At 61.4% G+C, this 21,792-nt stretch overlaps 1 protein-coding gene across 5 annotated transcripts; it reads right to left on the bottom strand.

The window, feature by feature from the left end:
- Window positions 1–4,446: 4,446 nt before the first annotated feature.
- Window positions 4,447–21,436, bottom strand: TEKT1 (tektin 1). Of its 5 annotated transcripts, none has more exons than XM_042967324.1 (8): window positions 21,351–21,436; window positions 19,962–20,168; window positions 14,720–14,885; window positions 13,124–13,252; window positions 12,564–12,707; window positions 11,981–12,203; window positions 5,308–5,504; window positions 4,447–4,700 (listed from the first exon to the last, which is right to left on the bottom strand). In XM_042967324.1, exons 2-8 carry the CDS (start codon window positions 20,149–20,151, stop codon window positions 4,493–4,495), a joined length of 1,257 nt encoding a protein of 418 aa, XP_042823258.1. In that variant the 5' UTR covers window positions 20,152–20,168; window positions 21,351–21,436; the 3' UTR covers window positions 4,447–4,492. The 5 variants fall into 5 exon arrangements, with proteins under 5 accessions (XP_042823258.1, XP_042823256.1, XP_042823259.1 ...); XM_042967322.1 differs by having other exon boundaries at window positions 21,303–21,409; XM_042967325.1 differs by having other exon boundaries at window positions 19,962–20,172; window positions 21,351–21,402.
- Window positions 21,437–21,792: the final 356 nt, after the last annotated feature.

The raw sequence follows: 21,792 nt of genomic DNA, 5'->3' as shown, positions 1-21,792 counted from the left end.
GCAGCTGCCCAGGCCTCTGTGAGAGCTCCTGTGGATCCAGTGTTTTTGAGGTCCCAGCACCTCCGTGGCCACGGCCCCAGGAACCACCCTGCAGCTGCTGGGTCCCCGTGGCTCCTGTCTCACTAGCATTCAGGATAGACCAACACAGGCGAGGGGGTAGGTCCCCCTGTTGGGACACCAGAGGGGCCCTGGGAGCCACAAGGGCACAGCCAGCTCAGTGAGGAGAGCCTCGGCTAGAATGCAGACCACCTGTAAGAATGACTGGCTGGTTGACTGATTGGCTATTTGGTTGATTGGCTGGCTGATTAACTGGCTGGTTGACTGACTGATCGTCTGGTTGGTTGACTGACTGGCTGGTTGATCGACTGATTGGCTGGTTGATCGACTGATTGGCTCATTGGTTGACTGATTGGCTGGCTGGTTGATTGACTGATTGGCTATTTGGCTGACTGGCTGGCTGATTAAGTGGCTGGTTGATTGACTGATCGTCTGGTTGGTTGACTGACTGGCTGGTTGATCGACTGATTGGCTGGTTGATTGACTGATTGGCTCATTGGTTGACTGATTGGCTGGTTGGTTGATTGACTGATTGGCTATTTGGCTGATTGGCTGGCTGATTAAGTGGCTGGTTGATTGACTGATCGTCTGGTTGGTTGACTGACTGGCTGGTTGGTTGACTGGCTGGTTGATTGACTGGCTGGCTGGTTGGTTGACTGATCATCTGGTTGGTTGACTGACTGGCTGGTTGGTTGACTGGCTGGTTGATTGACTGATTGGCTGCTTGGTTGACTGATTGGTTGGTTGACTGATTGGCTGCTTGGTTGACTGATGGCTGGTTGACTGACTGGCTAATGACTTCTCGGCATGGACCAGTTTTGGACAGCTTGCTTTCATCTCCAAACATGGAATCTGAGTGTAGAGGAGTCTCATACAGAAAACACATTAACACATTTTATGGACATGTTTTCCAAAGAAGTGTGGGCTCAGTTTACAGTTCAGACAATCTTAAGTCTGGCTCAATAGTTAACCTGGGTTTCTCATCCCTGCCTCTGCCATCTGTTTAGACATCACACGCCATGCAGCCTCTGGAAAACTCCAGAGAGAATGAGTGAAAACACATGTAACATCTTGGTGGTGTTGTTAAAATAGTTTGACCCATGGGTCCCCTGACGACAGTCTGAAGGACACCGAGACTTCCTTGGCCACACAGACATTCCCATTCCCCATGGAGCTGAGGCAGGACCCCCAGCTGAGAGTAGGGGAGCCCCGGGGAAACACAGAGCACACGCAGTCTGTAACCCGCATGCTCAGGGCCCAGGGGTGGATGAAGATGGCCACAGGGTTGTGAGCTCTGTGGGCCATGGCTGCGTGTCCCTGCCTGTCCCCTCTGGCCGGAGCACAGGAGCCTCTCCCGGCTGTGGGTGCAGCAGAGGAAGCCCTGGCGACCGTGATGGGGGCAAAATCCTCCGAATTTCTAAATGCGTGAGGAAAGCAGGACCGCGGTCCCCTGAGGCGCTAGACCACCACCCACAGGCAAGGCCACAACAAAAGTGAAGGATTTGTTTCTGAGAAGACTGAGCGAGGGGCCTTCAGCTCTGTGGGCAGAGGGTCCTGATACCTGTGACCTCCGTCCCCTCGGGCCACTGGCTGTGTGACCCTGAGTTCTGTACCTGGTTCAGACATGCCGAGCTCCCCAGATGCAAATAAAGCTGGGACGGGGTCCAGGAGGCTGCAAGGAACTGGGAAGGGCCACGTCTGTCGCCTGGACCCAGAGTTGGCCACGGGCCGTGAGGGATTTAATATGTGCATGACAGAACACAGACTCAGAAGAAGAGGTGGCTGTCCCGGGGCCACACGGCCAATTAGTGGCAGAGCTGACACCAGAGTCCCTGACTGAAACGCGGGACACTTTCTACCCCCCACCCCCATACAGCGGGAGGCGTCCCCACAAGGGGCGGAGTGCTCAGTGCGTGCGTGCGAGGTGTGGGTCACGGTTTCCTTGAACCCACGTAACAGCCCTGGCAGGTGGACGCCATCCTCCCTCCTTCAGAGATCAGGAAACAGGGACTTAAGAGTAACCTGCCCGAGGTCACTCGCTCAGGAAGTGCCGGAAGCAGGTGCGTCAACGCCAACCGGAACCTAGAGCCTCTCCCTTCATTCCGGCCAACTGCCTCCCACGCAAGGACACGTGGAGCCCCCGCGACTCCGGAGCACGGGAGCGTCGGACGAATCAGAGAAAACTTCCGTTTTACTATGTGTAGCTGAGAAATGCTGCCGTGGAAGATGGAGTTCTCAAGAACCAAGGTTTATTTTTTTTTTTAATGTTTATTTATTTTTGAGAGGGAGGGTCAGAGAGAGAGGGAGACACAGAATCCGAAGCAGGCTCCAGGCTCCGAGATGTCAGCACAGAGCCCGACGCGGGGCTCGAACCCATGAACCGTGAGATGGTGACCTGGGCGGAAGTCGGCCGCTCAACCGACTGAGCCACCCAGGCGCCCCGAGACCCCACCCTTTTTAAGCAGCGGGAACAGGCACCAATGGCGGTGGATGGAACCGCCCCATCGAGTCCTCTCCGGCCACACGCCGGTTTACTGGTCGGGATTCACTACTCCCGGTTTACCTGTGGGGCAGCGGGCACTCTGGGAGCCGGGGACCGGTGGGGACCAGGCAGGTGACGGGGCTGACCTGAGCCAGGTGGTGACCTCAAGGAACCACGGAGCCCCTCAGAGCTGTTTTCACAAGAAAGGGTTTCCTGCTGAGTCCTCGCACCTGCTGACCACACCCCCTGGGATAATCCCAAGTCTGCACAGACACCCCCTGCCTCTCACCTGGGAAGGGGCTCCGGACCCTTCCCAGCCAGAGCAGAGGAGCTCCCGGGGGCGCCCCCGGGGCAGAGAGGAGGGGGTCCCTCCTCATCACCCGGCAGGAGATACGCAGCCCCTGGGCAGGCAGGTCACGGCGCAGGTCGGCACGAAGCGGACGCCCTCAGCCTCAGAGAGGTTAGGGACACCCCTTGCCGGCCGCACAGACGCTCCGGGCCAGGGAACGCTTAGATGCTAAACCCCGAGGGAGTCGGGCCCGCGTCTGACACTGTTCAAGACACCGCGTCTGGAGCTGAGCAGCCAGATTCAGGGAACATCAGAGACGGGAAGGCCCCGGGCTGTCTGGCCGACTGTCACCTTGCAGGGGGCCCTAAGAGGAGGCGGGGCTGGGCTGGCCATGTGGGAACTAGAATCCAGGTGCTGACCCTGGGCGTGGGGGCTCCGCCCTCCTGGCCAGTGCCCCCCCCCCACCCCCGCATCACCGAGTCGAGTGTGAGCACCGAGCGTGGCAGCGGCTCCGAGCAAGGCGCCTGGACGTGAGCCCCGCACTTGCGAGGTGGCCCTTTGACGTCAGAATGAGGGCGGGTGGCCAGTCCCCACAGCCACCACGAGGGAAGAGAGGTCAGACCTCACCGCGCCTGAGCCGTGAGCACAGCTGTGCAGAAGCGACGCGGGTGTGAGGGCAGGGGGGCTGTCACCGCGGCTCACACGGCCGCGCGGCACCCCCCCCCCCCAGGCGGGCAGTGCGGGGGCCTAGGCCCCCCTGCGTCTCCAGAGCTGCCTACTCGTCCAGACACAGGCTTGAATCTGCGGCAGAAACGGGGAACGTTTTTCCTTTCTCCTTTACTGTTACTTGAGTCTGAAAAATGATTACCCGTTGGTCTGGAGACCGTCACTAAACTCACACCCTCCGTCTGCATCCAGGGGAGGAAGGAGGCTGGGAACCCCTCCCCGAGCCCGGGGGGCTGGAGGAGGCGCCCTCTATCTCCCTGGCTGGCGACCTGAGACCACAGCCTGCCCTGCCTGACGGCCGGCTCTGCAACAGACGCGTCCACTAACGACCCCTCCGGCCGGTGAACCAGAGGCGCCCTGCCCACCCCTCCCCTGCCCCCGAACCGCACGACCCCACGCGGCAGCAGCCGGGCCCACCGGCTCCTCAAGCCCCAGTACTCAGCTGACTGTCTAGGAGCTGAGGCCCCTCTGTCCTCTTGGGTCTCCAGCAGAAAGGGGCCCAGAGAGACGCCTGCAGGTGCGGGTAGATCCAGGGCCTCTGCTCTCATCTGCTCTCTGTGAGGCTTGAATAGTGGGTCTGAGTCAGCAGCCCCGGCGTGGTTTCATAGGGAGCGGGGATGGTGGCACCAGAGAGGTCCGTCCCTCTCCCGAGTCTGCGTAGGGGATCCAGGACCACAGTCGGCGGAATCAGAACTAAACGTCTGGGACCCCTCCGCCCCAGGCCCCGAGTCCCGTGATGGACGACTGGACCCGGGCACGTGGGGTGCAACTGGGGAGCCACCACTGCCCAACCAGCGGCCCCGAGCCGCCCCCCAAACCTCGGCCCCGAGGCCCCGCCCAGAGCTTGTGTCTCTGACCGCAGTCCCGCCTCCCCCAAGCGAGAGCTCTGGGCCACCGGTCGTGAAGTGCTTTAATCAGCATCTGAACCATGGGCACAATCAGCAGCCGGCGTCGGGGCGGGGGCCCCCCGCCCACTCGCCCTGGTCGCCCCCGTCCCTCGGGGGGATGGACTTCCTCATGTGGGTGCACAGCACCTCGTCGATGTAGATGGTGTTTTCCTTCACCTGGACCTCCTCCTGCAGGGCCAGCTGCCTGCGGTTCAGGCCCCTCAGCTCCGCCTGAGCCCGGGCCAAGGTCTCCTTGAGTCTAGGAGAAGAGGGAGAGCCTGAGGCGCTTTTCCCGGGGCCGGGTGCGGGGGGATGTGTTCATGTGTTCGGGACAGAAGCCAGATTGATAGTTTCCTCCCCACGGAGACTTCAAAGGGGGCCAGATTCCCAAGGCAGAAACCCCCACCAACTGCCAACGCTTAAAACTGTGGATTTTGGGGGGCCCCTGGGTAGCTCGGTCGGTTGAGCGTCCGACTTCGGCTCAGGTCATGATCTCGCGGTTCATGAGTTCGAGCCCCGCGTCGGGCTCTGTGTTGACAGCTCGGAGCCTGGAGCTGCTTCGGATTCTGTGTCTCCCTCTCTCTGCCCCTCCCCCACTTGTGCTCTGTCTCTATCAAAAATAAATAAAATACTTTTTAAAAATTAAAAAAACAACTGTGGATTTTTACCTAAACGTCTGGACTTGGGCTCCAGAAAAATTTAAACCTCGGGACCCATTTTCTGCGTGACAGCAAGTGGCCGCCCTCTAGGAAGGGAGCCCTCGAACTTCACCGGTGCAAATGCGCTCATGCCCACGTGGCTCTGCCCAGCCCTGTTCACAGTCCACGCGCACAGTCCTGTGCACCCCGAGTGCCGGCGCCCCCTACCTGGCGACGCTGTGGGCGATCTCTTGGACCTCCCTGACCAGCCGACACTGCGCGGCGTCGCGACACAGCTCCACGTTAGGCCGGTGCGTTCTGGTCTCCAGGCGCGTGTGAGCCACCTTGGCGGGTCCTTCCTGGTCAGCGATGGCCTTTTCGAGAACCGTGACATTTTTCTCCTGGCAAGCAATCTCTTCCATGACCTTGCAAGCGGATCGGAGACAGTGAGGGCGGGCTGTGCCGTTCAGCACTCGGCCGCACACACTCTCACGTCCGCTGCGATCATGTAGGTGAGCAAGGCGGGACCTCAGACTTGCGCCCCCGCAGGGCCCCGGGACGCGCCTGACCTCTCCTCCCTGCCGAGGGCACAGCTGGCCGGCGAGGAGGCTCACCGACCCTCAGAACCTCGCCGGTGGGATGAACGAGGCCACTGTCGCCTCACGTCCTTCCCCGGGCACGTGGGTTCCCTGGAGAACGCCCTGAGCGTGGGCCGCAGGCTGCCCGCCGACCTCGGCCGGGTGCCCTGTGCCGGGAGCACAAAGCTGCCCGTTTCCCTGTCGGTCTGCCCGCCGGCCCGGGGTCCACCCTAGAAGCCTGGAGAGAGTGGACGAGCTGCCTCGGGGTCTCTTTGATGGGGGCTTGTGCGCAGAAAAGATCACTTAGAAGTGACTTGGGGTTTTAGATGAATACTTAACTAGTTTGAAATTGTATTTCTTCCTTAAGCTTTTTTGTTTTTAAACTTTGCATCATGGAAATTTCCAGAAGAACACAGAAGTAGAGAGGATAGTGACCCCGGTGGGCCCTCATCAATTTAAGCAGCAATCACTATATGGTCAGCTCTTTTCCATCCCAGCCCTGCCCATCCACTCAACCATTTTAAGGCAAATCCCAGATATTATATCACCTTAGTCTTAAAAAGTTGAGTACGTGTTTTTAAAACATAAGACCTCTTGGGGCACCTGGGTGGCTCAGTCGGTTAAGCATCCGAGTTCGGCTCAAGTTATAATCCTTTAAAAACAGGCTACATTCTTTTAAACTTTACAAATGCTTAAAATACCCAACATACACACAGATTCTTGAAAACAAAATTGGTCACCATGGGTTAGGTCAGGAGTCAGCAGTATGGCCAAACCCAGTCTGATGCCTGTTTTTGTTTGTACACAAAATTTAAAAAAAAAATTTGTCTTTTTAGGGGTGCCTGGGTGGCTCAGTCGGTTAAGCGTCCGACTTCGGCTCAGGTCATGATCTCACGGTCCGTGGGTTCGAGCCCCGCGTCGGGCTCTGTGCTGACAGCTCAGAGCCTGGAGCCTGTTTCGGATTCTGTATCTCCCTCTCTCTGACCCTCCCCCGTTCATGCTCTGTCTCTCTCTGTCTCGAAAATAAATAAACGTTAAAAAAAAATTGTCTTTTTAATTAGCAGACTCTTTTCAAGAGCAGTTTTAGGGTTTCAGCAAACGAGCGGCACGTCCAGAGTTCCCACGTACCCCCTCTCCCTGGAGGGCGGATTTCTCCATCATCAGCGTCTGGCATCGGTGTCGTGCGTTTGCCACAATCGGTGAACCGTGCTGACACGTTAGTAACTAGTCGACGGTGACGTTAGGGCTCACGTTAGGCACATCCTGTGCATCTGGACACACGTGTGATGACACAGGTCACACGGGATAACTTCACTGCCCTAAACCGCCCCCCCATGCACCTCCTGTTCACCCCTCCCCCTCACGGAGACCCCGGCCACGCTCGTCCCTGTAGCCACGCCCTCTCCAGAACATCACGTGGGTGGGATCAGACGACGACTAGCTCGGCATGGATTTCAGATGGACGCCTCTCACTTAGCGATCGCTGAGGTTCCTCCACATCTCTCTGTGGCCTGACAGCTTGTTTCTCTTTCTCTGGGTAACATTCCGTCGTGTGGATGGACCACGGCCTCTCCGTCCGTTCATCTATGGAAGGACACCTTGGCTGCTTCCAAGTTTCGACGATCCTGAGTAAAGTCCTACGAACGTTCGGACGCAGGGTTTCGTGTGCACATAAATTTTCAACACATCTGGGCAAACGCCCCGCAGCGAGACCGCTGGATTTAGGCGCGCGCTCGGTTTCCTAAGAGGCTGCCGAGCTGCCCTCCCCGCTCCCACCGGGACGGGCTGCAGCCCGTTGCCCCGCCTCCTCGCCAGCGTTTAGCACCGTCCCCTGCTGGATTTTCTGCAGGTGCGCGCGGCGTCCCGCTGCCTTCACAGGCGCCTCCCTGGCGACCGCCACGTGGTGCCTCTTTCCTCGAGCTCAGCCACCCGTGTCTCCTCCTGTGACGCGTCTGTTCACGTCTTTTGCCCATGGTTCAGTCGGTCTGTTTGTCTCCTTCTCGGTGAGTTTTAAGAGTTCTCTGCCTATTTTGGGTGCTGGTCCCTTATCGGACGTGTGTTTTGCACGTCTTTTCTCCGAGTCTGTGGCCCATCTTTTCTCTTTAAAGGAAGGTTTTCACAGGGCGCCTGGGCCGCTCAGCCGGTGAAGCGTCCAACTCTTGCTTTCGGCTCAGGTCACGATCTCACGGTTCACGGGATCACGCCCTGGCGTCGGGCTCTGCCCTGGCAGCACGGAGGCTGCTTCGGATTCTGTCTCTCCCTCACTCACACATGCTCATATGCACACACGCTCCCTCCCTCTCTCGAAAATAAGTAGACTCTAGAAAAGAGTGAAAGACAGGTGTTCACGTATCTAAGTGGTTGAAAAAAACAAAAGAAGGATGAGATTTCACGTCGAGTGAAAATTATGTAAAATTCAAATTTCGGTGCCCAGAAATAAGGTTTTACTGGAACACAGCCACGCGCATTCATTACAGTGGCTCCTTCTGGACTACGGTGGCGGGTTGACAGACGGCACGGGCCCGGCTGTCACCGCTTTGCGCCGCCCCAAACGTCACAAACCCCAAAGCCACGGTCGTGACCCGACAGCGCGACTTCCGCGGCCACCTTACTTGGTGTACCTGCGCACGCTCGTTACGGTCACGCAAGGAAAGCAGCCTTTGCGTTTTGCACGTTTAAGGCGCATCAAGGGGGGGTTTTGTTAATCAAGGAGACCGCACAGCAGGGCCGGACGTCTGCGCCACACGGCGCAACATTCCCCGCCCCCAGGAGCGGGATTTCTTCACAAAAATGAAACTGAGGGTCCGAGTGAGGCTCGAGCGGCCCTGCCGTCGGCCGCGCGGGAAAGCCGCTCGCCCAGGGCGAGTTAATCAGGTCGTGCTCGATGGCGGCAGCTGAGGAAGGGCGGCCCGAGGATGCGAATGTGCTGGTGACCCTCGGTCCTTCTGCAAGAAGGGTTGCAGCGCCAGGCGCGTTGGAAGCCCACCGACGGTCACTCAAGGAACGAGGCGCGTGCCTCGGACGGTCCGTCTCGTTCCCCGTGAGCGGCCCGGCTGGGCCTGAGGCTTTCGTCTCAGAGCCAGACGGTGCCGGCAGCCCCAGTCACCCATTCGCGAGCTCCCCGACCCCACGGCTCCCTGGCCCTGCGTTCTCCGACCCCTCCGCTCCCCGACCTGGGGGATCCCTGACCCGCCACTCCCAGGGCGAGGTCACCAGCCCCCACAGCAGCCTTGTCTCTGATCCGCCCAAAGGACAGGGGACAGTCCCCGTGCCGACCCTTGTGAACATCGGAACGATTGCGGGGTGCGTGTGGGTCGCCTCCTGTGACACGTGGCCGGCGTCCCACCCCCTCGGCTGTGCCACCCAGTCACCCCCCACGTGCCCGCCCATCCCTCCCATGCGTGGGGTCAGCCGAGACACAGCCTTTGCGGTCGCCGTGACGGGAGGCAGTGACGGGAGCCACCCGGTCCGGGCTCCGCGTCCGGCGCTGCCGCCCGTGAGCCCGTGAGCCCGTGAGCCCCGGGGCCATAACAAAGCTGTCAACCTTTGTGGCCCCGGCGTCCTCACCCTAGAGAGGGGGACCACGACGCTGCCCCTCTCGTTGTCGCGTCTTACTGGCGGCAGTCCTGCGGCTGAGGCCCCACCCCCACCTGCTGCCCCCCAGGCCGCCCTGCGGGGTCTGCCGGGTCTCACTGAACCGGACCCCCCCCCCCAGCCTGTCCGGACAGCTGGATCCCTTGTGGACTCAGCACCCCCGGGTCCTCGGCTCCGGGGGCCGCGACCCCTCCTGCCCCAGGCTACCCTCCCCCTCCCTCCTGCCTCAGACCCGCCTTCCTTCCGGGGCCCCCAACAAGCCTCCCCCTGCTCCCTGGCCGTTCATAGCACTCTCAGCAGCGGCCGCCAGTTTGCACCGGGGATACGTCGTATGAGCCACATCGACGTGCGTACGTTTATGCGTGCAACTCGCGTGCGGCACGTCCTGGGGGCCCGGCCGGGGCTGTCTGCTGTCACCCCGACCCACCCAGGCGGCTCCCTACGTTAGCAACGAGGAAGATAAGCAACGGGGCTCAGGCGGATTGCGCACGCTGTCAATTTTCTGCATATCCTGATGTCCTGCCATCGAAACACCAACCCTTGCCGGTGGGGAGGGCCTGGCGACGGCGAAGGGGCCGCCTGCGCTCGCTGCCGGCAGACCGATGGTCTGGGGCTCGGCCCGCTCTGTGCGCCCCGAGCCCGGGGGCCGTACTTCCCCGCCTTAGCCCCCCAGGGCCAGGTGCCAGGGACGCCCCCGAGGCCCAGAGAACCTCTCACGTCACTCAGGCCGTCCCGAGCTGCTCTGTCGGCCCTGCCGCGTCTGCCCAGGAAGCCCCAGGAAGCCCGGGCCCCTCACGCCCGCTGCGGGCCCCGGCCACCCGCGTCTCCGCCCGACCCTGAGCGGGCGTCCGCCTCTAGGGCCCGCGGGCCTGGTCAGCGGTGTCTCCCCGGCCGCTGCACCTGGGGGTCCGTCAAAAAGTGCACAAACGTTAAGGGGGCCCCCCAGCACCACACGGGCTCCATCTGTCCAGGGTCCACACGCTCACCCGCCAGGCTCTTCTCGCTCCCGCGGTGCTGACCGAACCCCGACAGGTGCTGACCGAACCCCGCCAAGTGCTGACCGAACCCCGCCAAGTGCTGAGTGAATACCGTGGTACTGAATGAATCCCACGGTGCTGAGTGAATCCCGCGGTGCTGACCGAATCCCGCCAGGTACTTACTGAGCCCCGCCAGGTGCTGCCTGAATCCCACCAGGTGCTAACTAAGCCCCGCGGTGTTGACTGAGTCCTTCTAGGTGTTGACTGAATCCTTCTAGGTACTGACTGAATCCTGCCAGGTGCCAACTGAACCCCGCGGTGCTGACTGAATCCCACCAGGTGCTAACCAAACCCCGCCAAGTGCTCAGTGAATACCGTGGTACTGAATGAATCCCACTGGTGCTGAGTGAATCCCGCGGTGCTGACCGAACCCCGCCAGGTACTTACTGAGCCCCGCCAGGTGCTGACTGAATCCCACCAGGTGCTAACCAAACCCCGCCAAGTGCTCAGTGAATACCGTGGTACTGAATGAATCCCACTGGTGCTGAGTGAATCCCGCGGTGCTGACCGAACCCCGCCAGGTACTTACTGAGCCCCGCCAGGTGCTGACTGAATCCCACCAGGTGCTGACTAAACCCCGCGGTGCTGACTGAACCCCGCCAGGTGCTGGCTGAACCCCGCAGTGCTGACTCAATCCCGCCAGGTGCTGACTGAATCCCACCAGGTGTTGAATGAACCCCGTGGTACTGACTAAATCCCGCGGCGATGAGTGAATCCCGCCAGGGGCTGACTGAACCCTGCATTGCTGACTGAATCCCGCTAGGTGCTGACTGAACCCCTCGGTGCTGACTGAACCCTAAAGTGCTGACTCAATCCCGCCAGGTGCTGACTGAATCCCACCAGGTGCTGACTGAATCCCGCCAGGTGCTGACTCAATCTCGCCAGGTGCTGACTGAATCCCGCCAGGTGCTGACTGAATCCCGCCAGGTGCTGGCTGAACCCCGCGGTGCTGACTGAACCCTAAAGTGCTGACTCAATCCCGCCAGGTGCTGACTGAATCCCACCAGGTGCTGACTGAATCCCGCCAGGTGCTGACTCAATCTCGCCAGGTGCTGACTGAATCCCGCCAGGTGCTGACTGAATCCCGCCAGGTGCTGGCTGAACCCCGCGGTGCTGCCGGAACCCCGCTTTCTGCCCGTGTGGCTCCTCGCGCGGCTGAGCTGTCCGACGGCCAAGGCCTGGGTTCAAGGTCCGAGTGCAACTCTGCCGGCCCGCTGCCACGTAGGCGGCCCCAAGTGCTTACACCACAGAAACCGGCAGATGCTGGAAGTCGGGGCCCCGTAGCTCTAGTTTGTCCCGAACGCCAGGCCAGCAGCCCAGCAGCGGGTGACCGAGAGGCACGCGGCGCCCGAATCCTGAAACCCCGGCGGGGATGGGTCGATCGGCGGCATCCGACGAACTCGTGGAATTTCGGAGTCACGAAGGACGTGGCCACCTCGCAAGCGAGCGGAGCCGAGGCCCGGGGTGGGCAGACGGCCTGCTCTTCGTAGAGACGACGCGGAGGCCCCCGAACGGGGCAAAGTCCCCTCCGACCCCAGAAGCCGAGCCCTGCGGCCGAGCCGGGGGGCCGAACAGCCTTCCTCCTTGCGGACCACGAGCACAGGCCGGGGGGCCGGGCTGGTCCCGCCGCCCGCCCCCGCCCCCCCCCCCCGACCCCGGCGAGCCTCCCGCTTCCCCCGCCGAGGGGCTCACCTTGGCCAGGTGAGCGGCCAGCTTGTCCCTGGCGCCCTTGGTCTCCTGCAGCCCGTCCCTGAACGCCGCGTCCACCGCGTCACACTGCCGGCGCAGGTCGCCGGCCGTCTGGGACAGGATCCGGTCCACCAGGGCCTTCAGCGCCAGGGAGCTGCTCCTCTGCTTGGCGGCCTTCTCCACGTTGGCGTTGGAGAACCCCAGCCAGTCCTCCGGGCTCACGGAGCTGAGATGGAAGCCACGCGCTCACTCGCGGCGCGTCGGGCTGCGGAAGGGGGTTTCCCCCCGGGCGACGGGGCCCCGCGGATCCGCGGAAGCTCGGCCTGCCCCCCCCCCCGGGTCGGGAGCACAAGGAAGCCCCCCTCTCCAGAAAGAGCCAGCAGCGGCCCCTCCGTGGCCACCTCTGTCGCTCTGGTGCCGGGCGCCGCAAACGCGCACCCGACTCGGGCTGTGTCCGCGGGTGTGGGCCGGAAAGGGGGTGATTAACGTGCCCCCCGTACGTTTAAAACAGGACAAGTTCTCACTGTTTAGAGCTTTTGTATCAGACGCCCCCGAGGCGCCCCCACCCCCGCCCCGGGCCGCTCACTGGGGCTCCACCGTCACGGCGTCCTCCGAGCATCGGATGTTCGGGGAGTTGTTGTTGAGGGAGAAGCAAACGTCGTCGATGGTCAGGGCCACAAACTTGTCCTTCAGGTCCTTCTCCAGGTGGTACTTGGCCGAGCGGTTCAGCCTGCGGGAAGAAGGAAGCGGGGTTCCCTCTGCGACGCCCAGGCGGCACCCGCGGGCCCCCGGAGACCCTGGGACACCAGCCACCGCGAGCCTGGCGCAGGACACGGCGCCTGCTCCCCTCCCGCCCGCCCCCGGCACCGCGCTCACCACTGGGTCACCCACCCTGGCCTCCCAGACCCTCCCTCCCACCGGGGCGGCTCCTGACGTCGGCGCGGAAGAGTGCGGAACGTGGGGGCTGAGCGCTGGCGGGAAACGGCTCCGTGTCCTTCGGGGTGAATCCCTGCCCCCCCCCCCGTCCCCCGCCACGGCCAGGGGGCGGCTGTCACGTAGGCCTGATTCTGCGTGTTCCCGGGCCCCGCCTGGGGCCTGCTTCCTGGGCACGCCCCGGGCGGACGCAGGCGGGCCGCACGGGCGCACCTGATCTGCTCGGACACCTCCTCCAAGGTGCGGGTCAGCAAGGCCGTCACCCCGCGGATGATCTCGGCCTCCTTCACCAGCTCCTGCTCCACCTTGTCGTGCACCAGGTCGATGCCGACCCGCTTCTCCCTGGACGAGAGGAAGGGGCTGCTCATCAACGGGCCGGGGACGCTCGACGCGCCGTCTGGCCCGGACAACAGGTTCGAGCACGGCCAGACCCGTCTGGGCGGCGTGGCCGGGACGTGCGTGGGTCCGCATCTGCGAGACTTCAAGATATCCAAAGCACAAGGAAGCAAGACGGTCGATTGCTCGCTGCTCACGGCGGATACACTCGTCCCCTCGATTTCGCCTTCATTCAGGAGCCTTTTCCTTTTTACTCGCTCGTTAGAAACGTCGTCTTTTGACTTAGAATTCCAAACCCGCCTGTTTCCTTCCTGGAAACAGGACCCAGTCCTGACTGTTGCCGAGGATTTGAATCCAGAAAGATGCCCTTTGATAGCAACCACGACGCAGGCTCGTATGCCCACGCTGGGCGTCCGTGACACCACAGGTGTCGTGCCGGCCTTTTCAAGGGCATTTGTGACGTGCCCTTTCCAGCAAACTCGAGGAAACGGCGCTTCAGAGCAAGTATCTCACCCAGCGTCACGCCACGTCCCCCCATTTTTCCCCCCAGAAGGACCCGTCCCTGCCGATCTCTCTGTCCACCCCGCGTGGCCGTGCGTGGCGGGAAGGCCCCACCTCTTCCAGCCGCGAGGTCTCAAACTCTGCACACCCGACTGAGCCCACCCCACTGCTGGGCGTGAGGTGAGGGTCCGGAGAGGTCCCTGGGCCCGGTCGCTAGGACCCTGGGGGGTCTGGCCAAGGAGCTGCCACTTGATCTCGGAGGCATCGGGTTGGAGGGAGAGGACTGTGAGCCCAGGGGGGCCCCGTGAAAACTGGAACAGTGTCTCCCCAGAGCAGACAGCACCGCCCACTCCCAGGACTGGTAGGGGCAAAGGGACAGTAAGAGGTATGTCTGCACAGGGCCCTGTGGGTGACAAAATGCTCCCGTGCGGCTTGGTGCACGGGAGCAAACCCGTCCTGGAGGAGCTGGGCCTGCCCTGCGCGTCCACGCTAGACCGCTGGCGTGGCCATGTGACTAAGCTCTGGTCAGTGGGATGCAGGTGGAAATGGCAAATACCAAGCCCTAATTATTCCTCCTTGCGGGAACACAGACGAAATGGCTGGAGCGCCGGCTGCCGTCTGGCGACGCGAGGTAACCTGGGGGGGATGAACGCATGCGGCAGGGCACGGGACGGCAGGCGCCCGGAGCCTAGCACGGCGCGCACCGTGCCAGCCCTGCGCCGTCTGCAGACTCCCTAAGCGTGAGACAGACGGAAACCACCCTATTTAAATTCAGCACCGTTTTGCCGTGCACAAACCCAGCCCTAACTTCCACTTAACTTTAGGCAGACAAGAGCTCCTTCCGCTGCCCGCCAGCTGCCCGCCGCCGCGGGAGGCCGAGAGAAATGTCCTCGTTTGCCCCCGGCGACCTGCCAGCCAGCACCCGGTGACTCCCAGCAGGGGTCCCTCGGGGAGCCCCCCCCCGCCGCCCACCTGTACTCCAGGCACATCTGGGTGATGTGCAGGGGCTCCTTCAGGCTCTCCAGCGCGTTCTCCAGTCTGGTCCGGTGGGCGAGCAGGTCTTCGGTGGTGCACACCAGCTCCTCCAACTTGTCAGCCAGCTCCTTCTTCCAGAACCTGACCTCCTCGAGCCTCTGTTCTGGGCACACAGAGAGGACACGGAGTCACACGGGGGCCGGCCCGCTCCCGGGGCCACCGGCTCTGGGATTAGAGACCTAAACCAGCCGGGACACGCTCTCTGCTGCTCGGGGCACCTTCGGGTGGTCGTTAGGTGCCGACCGGGGGAGGGCGGGGCCGGGCGGCAGGAGGGAGGGAAGGGATCTCTTCTTACAAAACCAAGGTGGAGTTCGTGCAAACACCATCCACGCGGGTCGCTCTAATTCTTCAATACCCGTGTTTTCCATAACGTTGAATCCGATCAAAGCTGGAAGCCTACGGTGTTTGAAAAGTCAAACGGACCAAGTTTTGCAGACCCTTCCCCACCCAATCGCGCTTTCTGGAAGCAACTGCCTTCTAAATGCTTTTAGAATTTCCTCCCACATTTGCTCACACGGCTGCTTGTTCAGGATCACTTTCAACGACGTCGGTCAGTTTCCTGTGGTGGAAAGACCAGGACCTGCGCTCACACAGCACGTCCCCGACCTTCTGTCTTCCCGATACGGCCGCATTGGCTTCTGGTTAAACAATAATTTCACACTTGCTTATGATCTGCAAATATGTGAAGCCATTTACACCTGAGCCAGGCAGCGTGCTAATACCAGTTTCTTCTCTTACACGTTTTTGTTTGTTTTCGGAGGGGCTGCTAGTTGTGTTTTTGTTTCACTTTCCAGATACTCATTACTAACTTTTCCTTCAACTTTCTGACAGAACTATGACCCACAGGTATATTCAAACCCATCGATTAGCCAACGGCTTTGCTTACTCCCCAGGACCTCTGCCCGGAGCGCTTTCTCTGCCTGCCTGCTCGCCGGCGATGCCTGTCTCCTCCAGAACCCCCCACCCTGTGCCCTTGCCACAGCAACCCCCCAGCTGTCTCCTCCAGAACCCCCACCCTGTGCACCTGCCACAGCCCCCTCCCCAGCTGTCTGTTCCAGAACCCCCCACCCTGTGCCCTTGCCACAGCAACCCCCCAGCTGTCTCCTCCAGAACCCCCACCCTGTGCACCTGCCACAGCCCCCTCCCCAGCTGTCTCCTCCAGAACCCCCCACCCTGTGCCCTTGCCACAGCAACCCCCCAGCTGTCTCCTCCAGAACCCCCACCCTGTGCACCTGCCACAGCCCCCTCCCCAGCTGTCTCCTCCAGAACCCCCCACCCTGTGCTCTTGCCACAGCAACCCCCCAGCTGTCTCCTCCAGAACCCCCACCCTGTGCACCTGCCACAGCCCCCTCCCCAGCTGTCTGTTCCAGAACCCCCCACCCTGTGCTCTTGCCACAGCAACCCCCCAGCTGTCTCCTCCAGAACCCCCACCCTGTGCACCTGCCACAGCCCCCTCCCCAGCTGTCTCCTCCAGAACCCCCCACCCTGTGCCCTTGCCACAGCAACCCCCCAGCTGTCTCCTCCAGAACCCCCACCCTGTGCACCTGCCACAGCCCCCTCCCCAGCTGTCTCCTCCAGAACCCCCCACCCTGTGCCCTTGCCACAGCAACCCCCCAGCTGTCTCCTCCAGAACCCCCACCCTGTGCACCTGCCACAGCCCCCTCCCCAGCTGTCTCCTCCAGAACCCCCCACCCTGTGCCCTTGCCACAGCAACCCCCCAGCTGTCTCCTCCAGAACCCCCACCCTGTGCACCTGCCACAGCCCCCTCCCCAGCTGTCTGTTCCAGAACCCCCCACCCTGTGCTCTTGCCACAGCAACCCCCCAGCTGTCTCCTCCAGAACCCCCACCCTGTGCACCTGCCACAGCCCCCTCCCCAGCTGTCTCCTCCAGAACCCCCCACCCTGTGCCCTTGCCACAGCAACCCCCCAGCTGTCTCCTCCAGAACCCCCACCCTGTGCACCTGCCACAGCCCCCTCCCCAGCTGTCTCCTCCAGAACCCCCACCCTGTGCACCTGCCGCAGCCCCCCCATCTGTTTCCTCCAGAACCCCTTACCCTGAGCACAGCCACAGCCCCCCCAGCTGTCTCCTCCAGAACCCCTCACCCTGTGCACCTGCCACAGCCCCCTCCCCAGCTGTCTGTTCCAGAACCCCCCACCCTGTGCACCTGCCACAGCCCCCTCCCCAGCTGTCTGTCCCAGAACCCCCCACCCTGTGCCCTTGCCACAGCAGCCCCCCATCTGTCTGTTCCAGAACCCCCACCCCGTGCACCCGCCGCAGCCCTGTCCCATCTGTCTCCTCCTCCTGTTCACGCCCCTCCACAGGTGAAGCAAGCCCTCCTGAGACACGGGAGCACATGACCGGAAATGTCTGAAAGCCTTCGTTCTACCTTCCTCGTTTGACTTGGGCTACGTGTAGACTACAGGCTGTGATTTTCATTAGAATTTTGATGACGTCTCTTCACTTCCCTCCAGGGTCTGGAGCTCCTGTGGAGAAGTCTGAAGCCCTCCGGATTCCTGATTCTCTGTGTGCGGCCCGAAAGCTTTCCCGGGGTCTCTTCCCTGTTCCCCTAGTGTCGGCCTTACTCGAGTATGCCCGACGCTGGAAACGGACCCTCCGGTTCTGGGGAGCTTGCTAGGGCCCCCCGCAGGTGGTTTCCTCTCCTGCGTCTTCTCCGTGCTCCTTCTGAATCCCTGTCAGAGACAGAGCCTCCCCGCAGGGTCCCCAAGTTCTTACCCCTCCTCTCCTGTTATCCAACTGTCTGTCTTTTTTTCCCCTACATCCTGGAGATTCTTCCACTTTCTCTTTCAATCCTTCTTTTAATTTGTAAAAATGTCCTGCTCTGATAGTTTTAGTTCCCAAGAACACTTTCTCATGCCCCGAATGTTCTTTTTTACGACTCTCCTTGGTCTATGGACACAGTGTCTTCTCCAAATTTCCTGAAGACTTTATGGTATAATTTCTTCTCTGGCCCTGTGTGCGTCTGACCATCCGTGTGTCTGTCTGAGTGTCTTGTCGTGTTAGACAGATGTCGTGTTGGCTGACCCTCAGCTTGACTACGCCTGAGACCGAAATCCCGGCTGGAACCTCTCTCTGCAGGCACAGGGCTTGTCCGCCCCCGCACCTGGTTCTCTCCTCGGGTGATCCCGGGCCCTATCGTCTGCAGATGCCCCCCGTGGGCCTGCTGCTGTTCGCACGGACTGAGGCCTGTGACTCTCCACTGGGGGAGACAGAGCCACAGTGCGGAAGGGGCTCTTTGTAAACTCTTCCAACCAGTCTCGTCTCCAGTTCTGCCCTGGACGTCCAGAGCCGCAGGTAACTGATGCTTAGGTTTTAAGCATCACACAGTGTCCACAGCATGAATCTGCTACAGGCCCAGCCGGCATCTTCCTGTCCCCACCTGCACGGGCTTCCTGCAGTCCCTACGCCTGTCGCCTGGACCTTCTGCTTTCTGTCCCCAGAATCTTCTCTCCACAGCGTTTCCACTTCACTCCCTTCCCCCACCAGCTCTGACACTCTTCATCGATGCCATACAGGACGTTGTTGGAGTTTTATCCTTTTAACGTTTATTTATTTTTGACAGAGACAGACAGTGCAAGCAGGGGAGGGGCAGAGAGAGAGGCAGACGCAGAATCCGAAGCACGTTCCAGGATCCGAGCTGTGAGCCCAGAGCCCGACAGGAGGCTCGAACTCACACGCTGTGAGATCATAACCTGAGCCGAAGTCAGACGTTGCACCGACTGAGCCCCCCAGGCGCCCCGACTTTGTCGAAATTTTAAAAGGGAGGGAAGGCAAACGCGTGTGTCCACCACGTGCCCTGAAGTCCCCCGACGCCTGCCTGTACCTGACCACCACCCTCACGCTGCATCGGCCGCTGCCCCGCTGGAGCTGTTAGCCACAGGTCCCCGGTTCAATTCCTGCTCGTCCGGCTCTCAGCCTCCCTGACGTTTGCACAACCACCAGCACAGTGGAAGACCTCCTTGCCCATGACAGCATGGCCTGGCTCTCCCCTTTCTGCCCTGTGGTGACCCCGGACCGCCACCTCTGCCCCCACATCTAACTGGCTTCCCACCGAACTGGGCCTTCCCAACCCACGGCCGTCCTTGGCTTGGCCAGCCTCCCTCCACCCCGCTGTGTGCACACCAGGAGTGCTGCACGCCTCCCGCCTTCGTGGCTCCGTCCGAGCCACCTCCTCGCTCAGAACGCTATCTCCTGGACTCCTGTTGCTAGAATTTACTCAGGAACCCAATATGCTGATTACCAGGCCCCTACCGGGCGTGAGGTCCAAGAGACACAATGGAAAGACATCGTGTGTGAGGCAGACGCGAAAACAGTTTCAATTCAGTGAGTCTGTACTCTCTCTCACCACGTAAAAAGCACAGTGGAGGCTCAAAGGAGGGAGGCTGGGGGTCGGGAAAGGCTCCAGCACTGACGAGCCCCTTGCTCTGACCTCTAGACTTGAGCCCTGAGAAGGTCTCTCCAGACAGAGTGTGAAAGATGCACGGAGGCAGGGGTGCATTCAGTGAGGTCCTGCAGTGACACATGTAGCACACGACGGGAGGCACCCGTGGGTCGATGTAACTGCCGGTACTCTGTGCGTGTGGCCTGATTTGGATACGGGGTCTTTGCAGGTGCAACCAAATTCCCCGCCAGTACGACTGCTGTCCCCACACAAAGACAGAAGATGCAGACATACACTCAGGGGACGTCACTGACAGCGGAGGTGGGAGGTGGAGGGCTGTGTCTACACCAGACACCGAGAGGCAGGCACGAGCAGACTCCCCAGAGCCTGCCGGGAGGGCGCAGCCCCGCCACACCTCTTCCCTCCAGCTGTCACCTCTTTGGCACCTGGGAGGTGTTGTCTCATTTCATGTTTATGTGAGTTTTGCTCACTTAAGGGCACTGCCCTTTAAATCGTGTCTGATGCTCTCAGGCGCCCAGTAAGTGTGCCTGGAATCCACAGAGGAATGGACACCGGAGAGCTGGAAAGCGGGCTAGGTTACCGGGCCTCTGTCTTGGGGCCGTGAACTTAAAGCCGGAAGCTGAAGAGCACGCGTGTCTCCCCCGCTATTCCAGGGTACTCCCTTGCCACTCGCCAGCGCCCAAGGCAGACGGCACCGTGGCTGGGCCTCGCCCGCCACATCCGGGCACGTGTGAAAGCGTGGCGCGTGGCCTGCCTTACCTAGTTTCTTGTTCACGTCGCTTTGAGACTTTCTTGTGGTCTTTCCGATCTCCTCCACAAGCCTCTGGCTTTCTGCCACCAGGCGCTCGGAGCGGGACCTCTCGGCCTCCGCTCTGTGGTACTGGTTCTCGTTCGCCATGTGCCATTCTGCCGGCAGGAACTTGGGCGGAGGTTGCAGAAGTCTGGCCATCGCAGCTTCCCAAAGTCCTGACCACAAAGGCAGACCCTCCTTTAGTTTCGTAGAAAGCAATCTGTCCTTTCTTTTTTTTTTTTAATTTTTTTTTTCAACGTTTATTTTATTTTTGGGACAGAGAGAGACAGAGCATGAACAGGGGAGGGACAGAGAGAGAGGGAGACACAGAATCGGAAACAGGCTCCAGGCTCCGAGCCATCAGCCCAGAGCCCGACGCGGGGCTCGAACTCACGGACCGTGAGATCGTGACCTGGCTGAAGTCGGATGCTTTAACCGACTGCGCCACCCAGGCGCCCCGATCTGTCCTTTTTTTGATGTCACTTTGTATGAAAGTGTGACATACATACCAAAAAGCACCTAAATCATAACCTGTACGCACCTCACGCTCCCTTCGGGTCACTGTCCTTCACCCGCGTTCCCACGGACCAACCAGTATTCTGACTCCACTCTAGAAACGTTCTGGTGTTTCTGAACGTGCTATAGGTGGAATCAGACAGCATGTACCCTTTGACATCTGACCGCCCTCGCTTAACCTTATGTTTGTAAGATTCACCCTCATCGCTCACCTAGATGTGGTTTGTGTGAGTGGCTTGTTCAGTACGCCGTGAATGTATCTGTCTTCTCTACTGTGTTTGGGTGTTTGGGGCTCCAGCGTGGGGCTATCTGGAGTGTGCCAGGAATATTCTCACACGTGTCCTTTGGCGACCCCGGGCATGCATTTTTAAGACTCATCAGAATGGCTGGATCCTGGGCAGTGTTCACTTTTAGTTATGTTCTGCCAGCAGAGGAACCCAGCCCCGCTCCCTGGACAAGCCAACACCTGTGACATCTGCACCCAGACAGGTGGGTCTGGAGCCTGCTGGGCAGGTGGAAGAAACAGACCCTCCTCCGCACGACAAAGAAAAGGGAGAAGGCGGCCTGCGGGGGCCAGAGCGCCCCGACCCCCACACCTGCTCCTCACGCAGCACCCCCGGAACACCTGTCCGCCCACGCCCCTCAGGGGCCAGAACCTCCAACCCTCCCACGGCCCCCCGAGTCCGTCCGGATGCGGGCTCGAAATGCACCCCAAGACCTCGGTGCGTCCAAGCAGCCCCCGGGAGATGGACAAGAGGCCGGACGGGGAGGGAGGGTGGGCGCCCTGCACTCACCTCCGGGAACCACCGACCACGCGGCTCCCGGGCGGCGCCCTCACCCACCTGCAGCTCACGGCTCCGCAAAACCTACGGGTCAACGGCGCGTCTCCGCGGCAACCGGGGACGCGTTACCCAGGCCAAGGGGGCGGGGCTGCGGCCGGGAGGCTTGCGCAGGCGCGGACCCTGCGGCCTCGCTGCGGGGGGGCGGCTGCGGCCGGGAGGCTCTGCGCAGGCGCGGACCCTGCGGCCTAGCTGCGGCTGGGGAGGTGGGCCGGGGGCTCGGCGATGCGCACCTCCCACACCGGCGGGGGGCGCCAAGCAGGGGACAGCGACCGTAGCTCCGAGTCTGGGGTGGGGAGCCCTGCGCCTGGCCTGGCCCTGCCGCGGCGCCCCTGGGGCCCAGCGGGTTGGGCCGGGACCCGAGGCCGCGGGAGAAGGCGCAGGCACTGGCAGCCGGGAGGGTCGGGGGCAGCTTGCCCGGCTATGGAATGAGAGCACAGCGCTC

This window comes from Panthera tigris, chromosome E1 (genome assembly GCF_018350195.1).
Source record: "Panthera tigris isolate Pti1 chromosome E1, P.tigris_Pti1_mat1.1, whole genome shotgun sequence".
Classification (NCBI taxonomy): Eukaryota; Metazoa; Chordata; class Mammalia; order Carnivora; family Felidae; genus Panthera; species Panthera tigris.
Note: the sequence above shows the minus strand (reverse complement) of the source record. Positions and strands in the feature narration are given on the sequence as shown.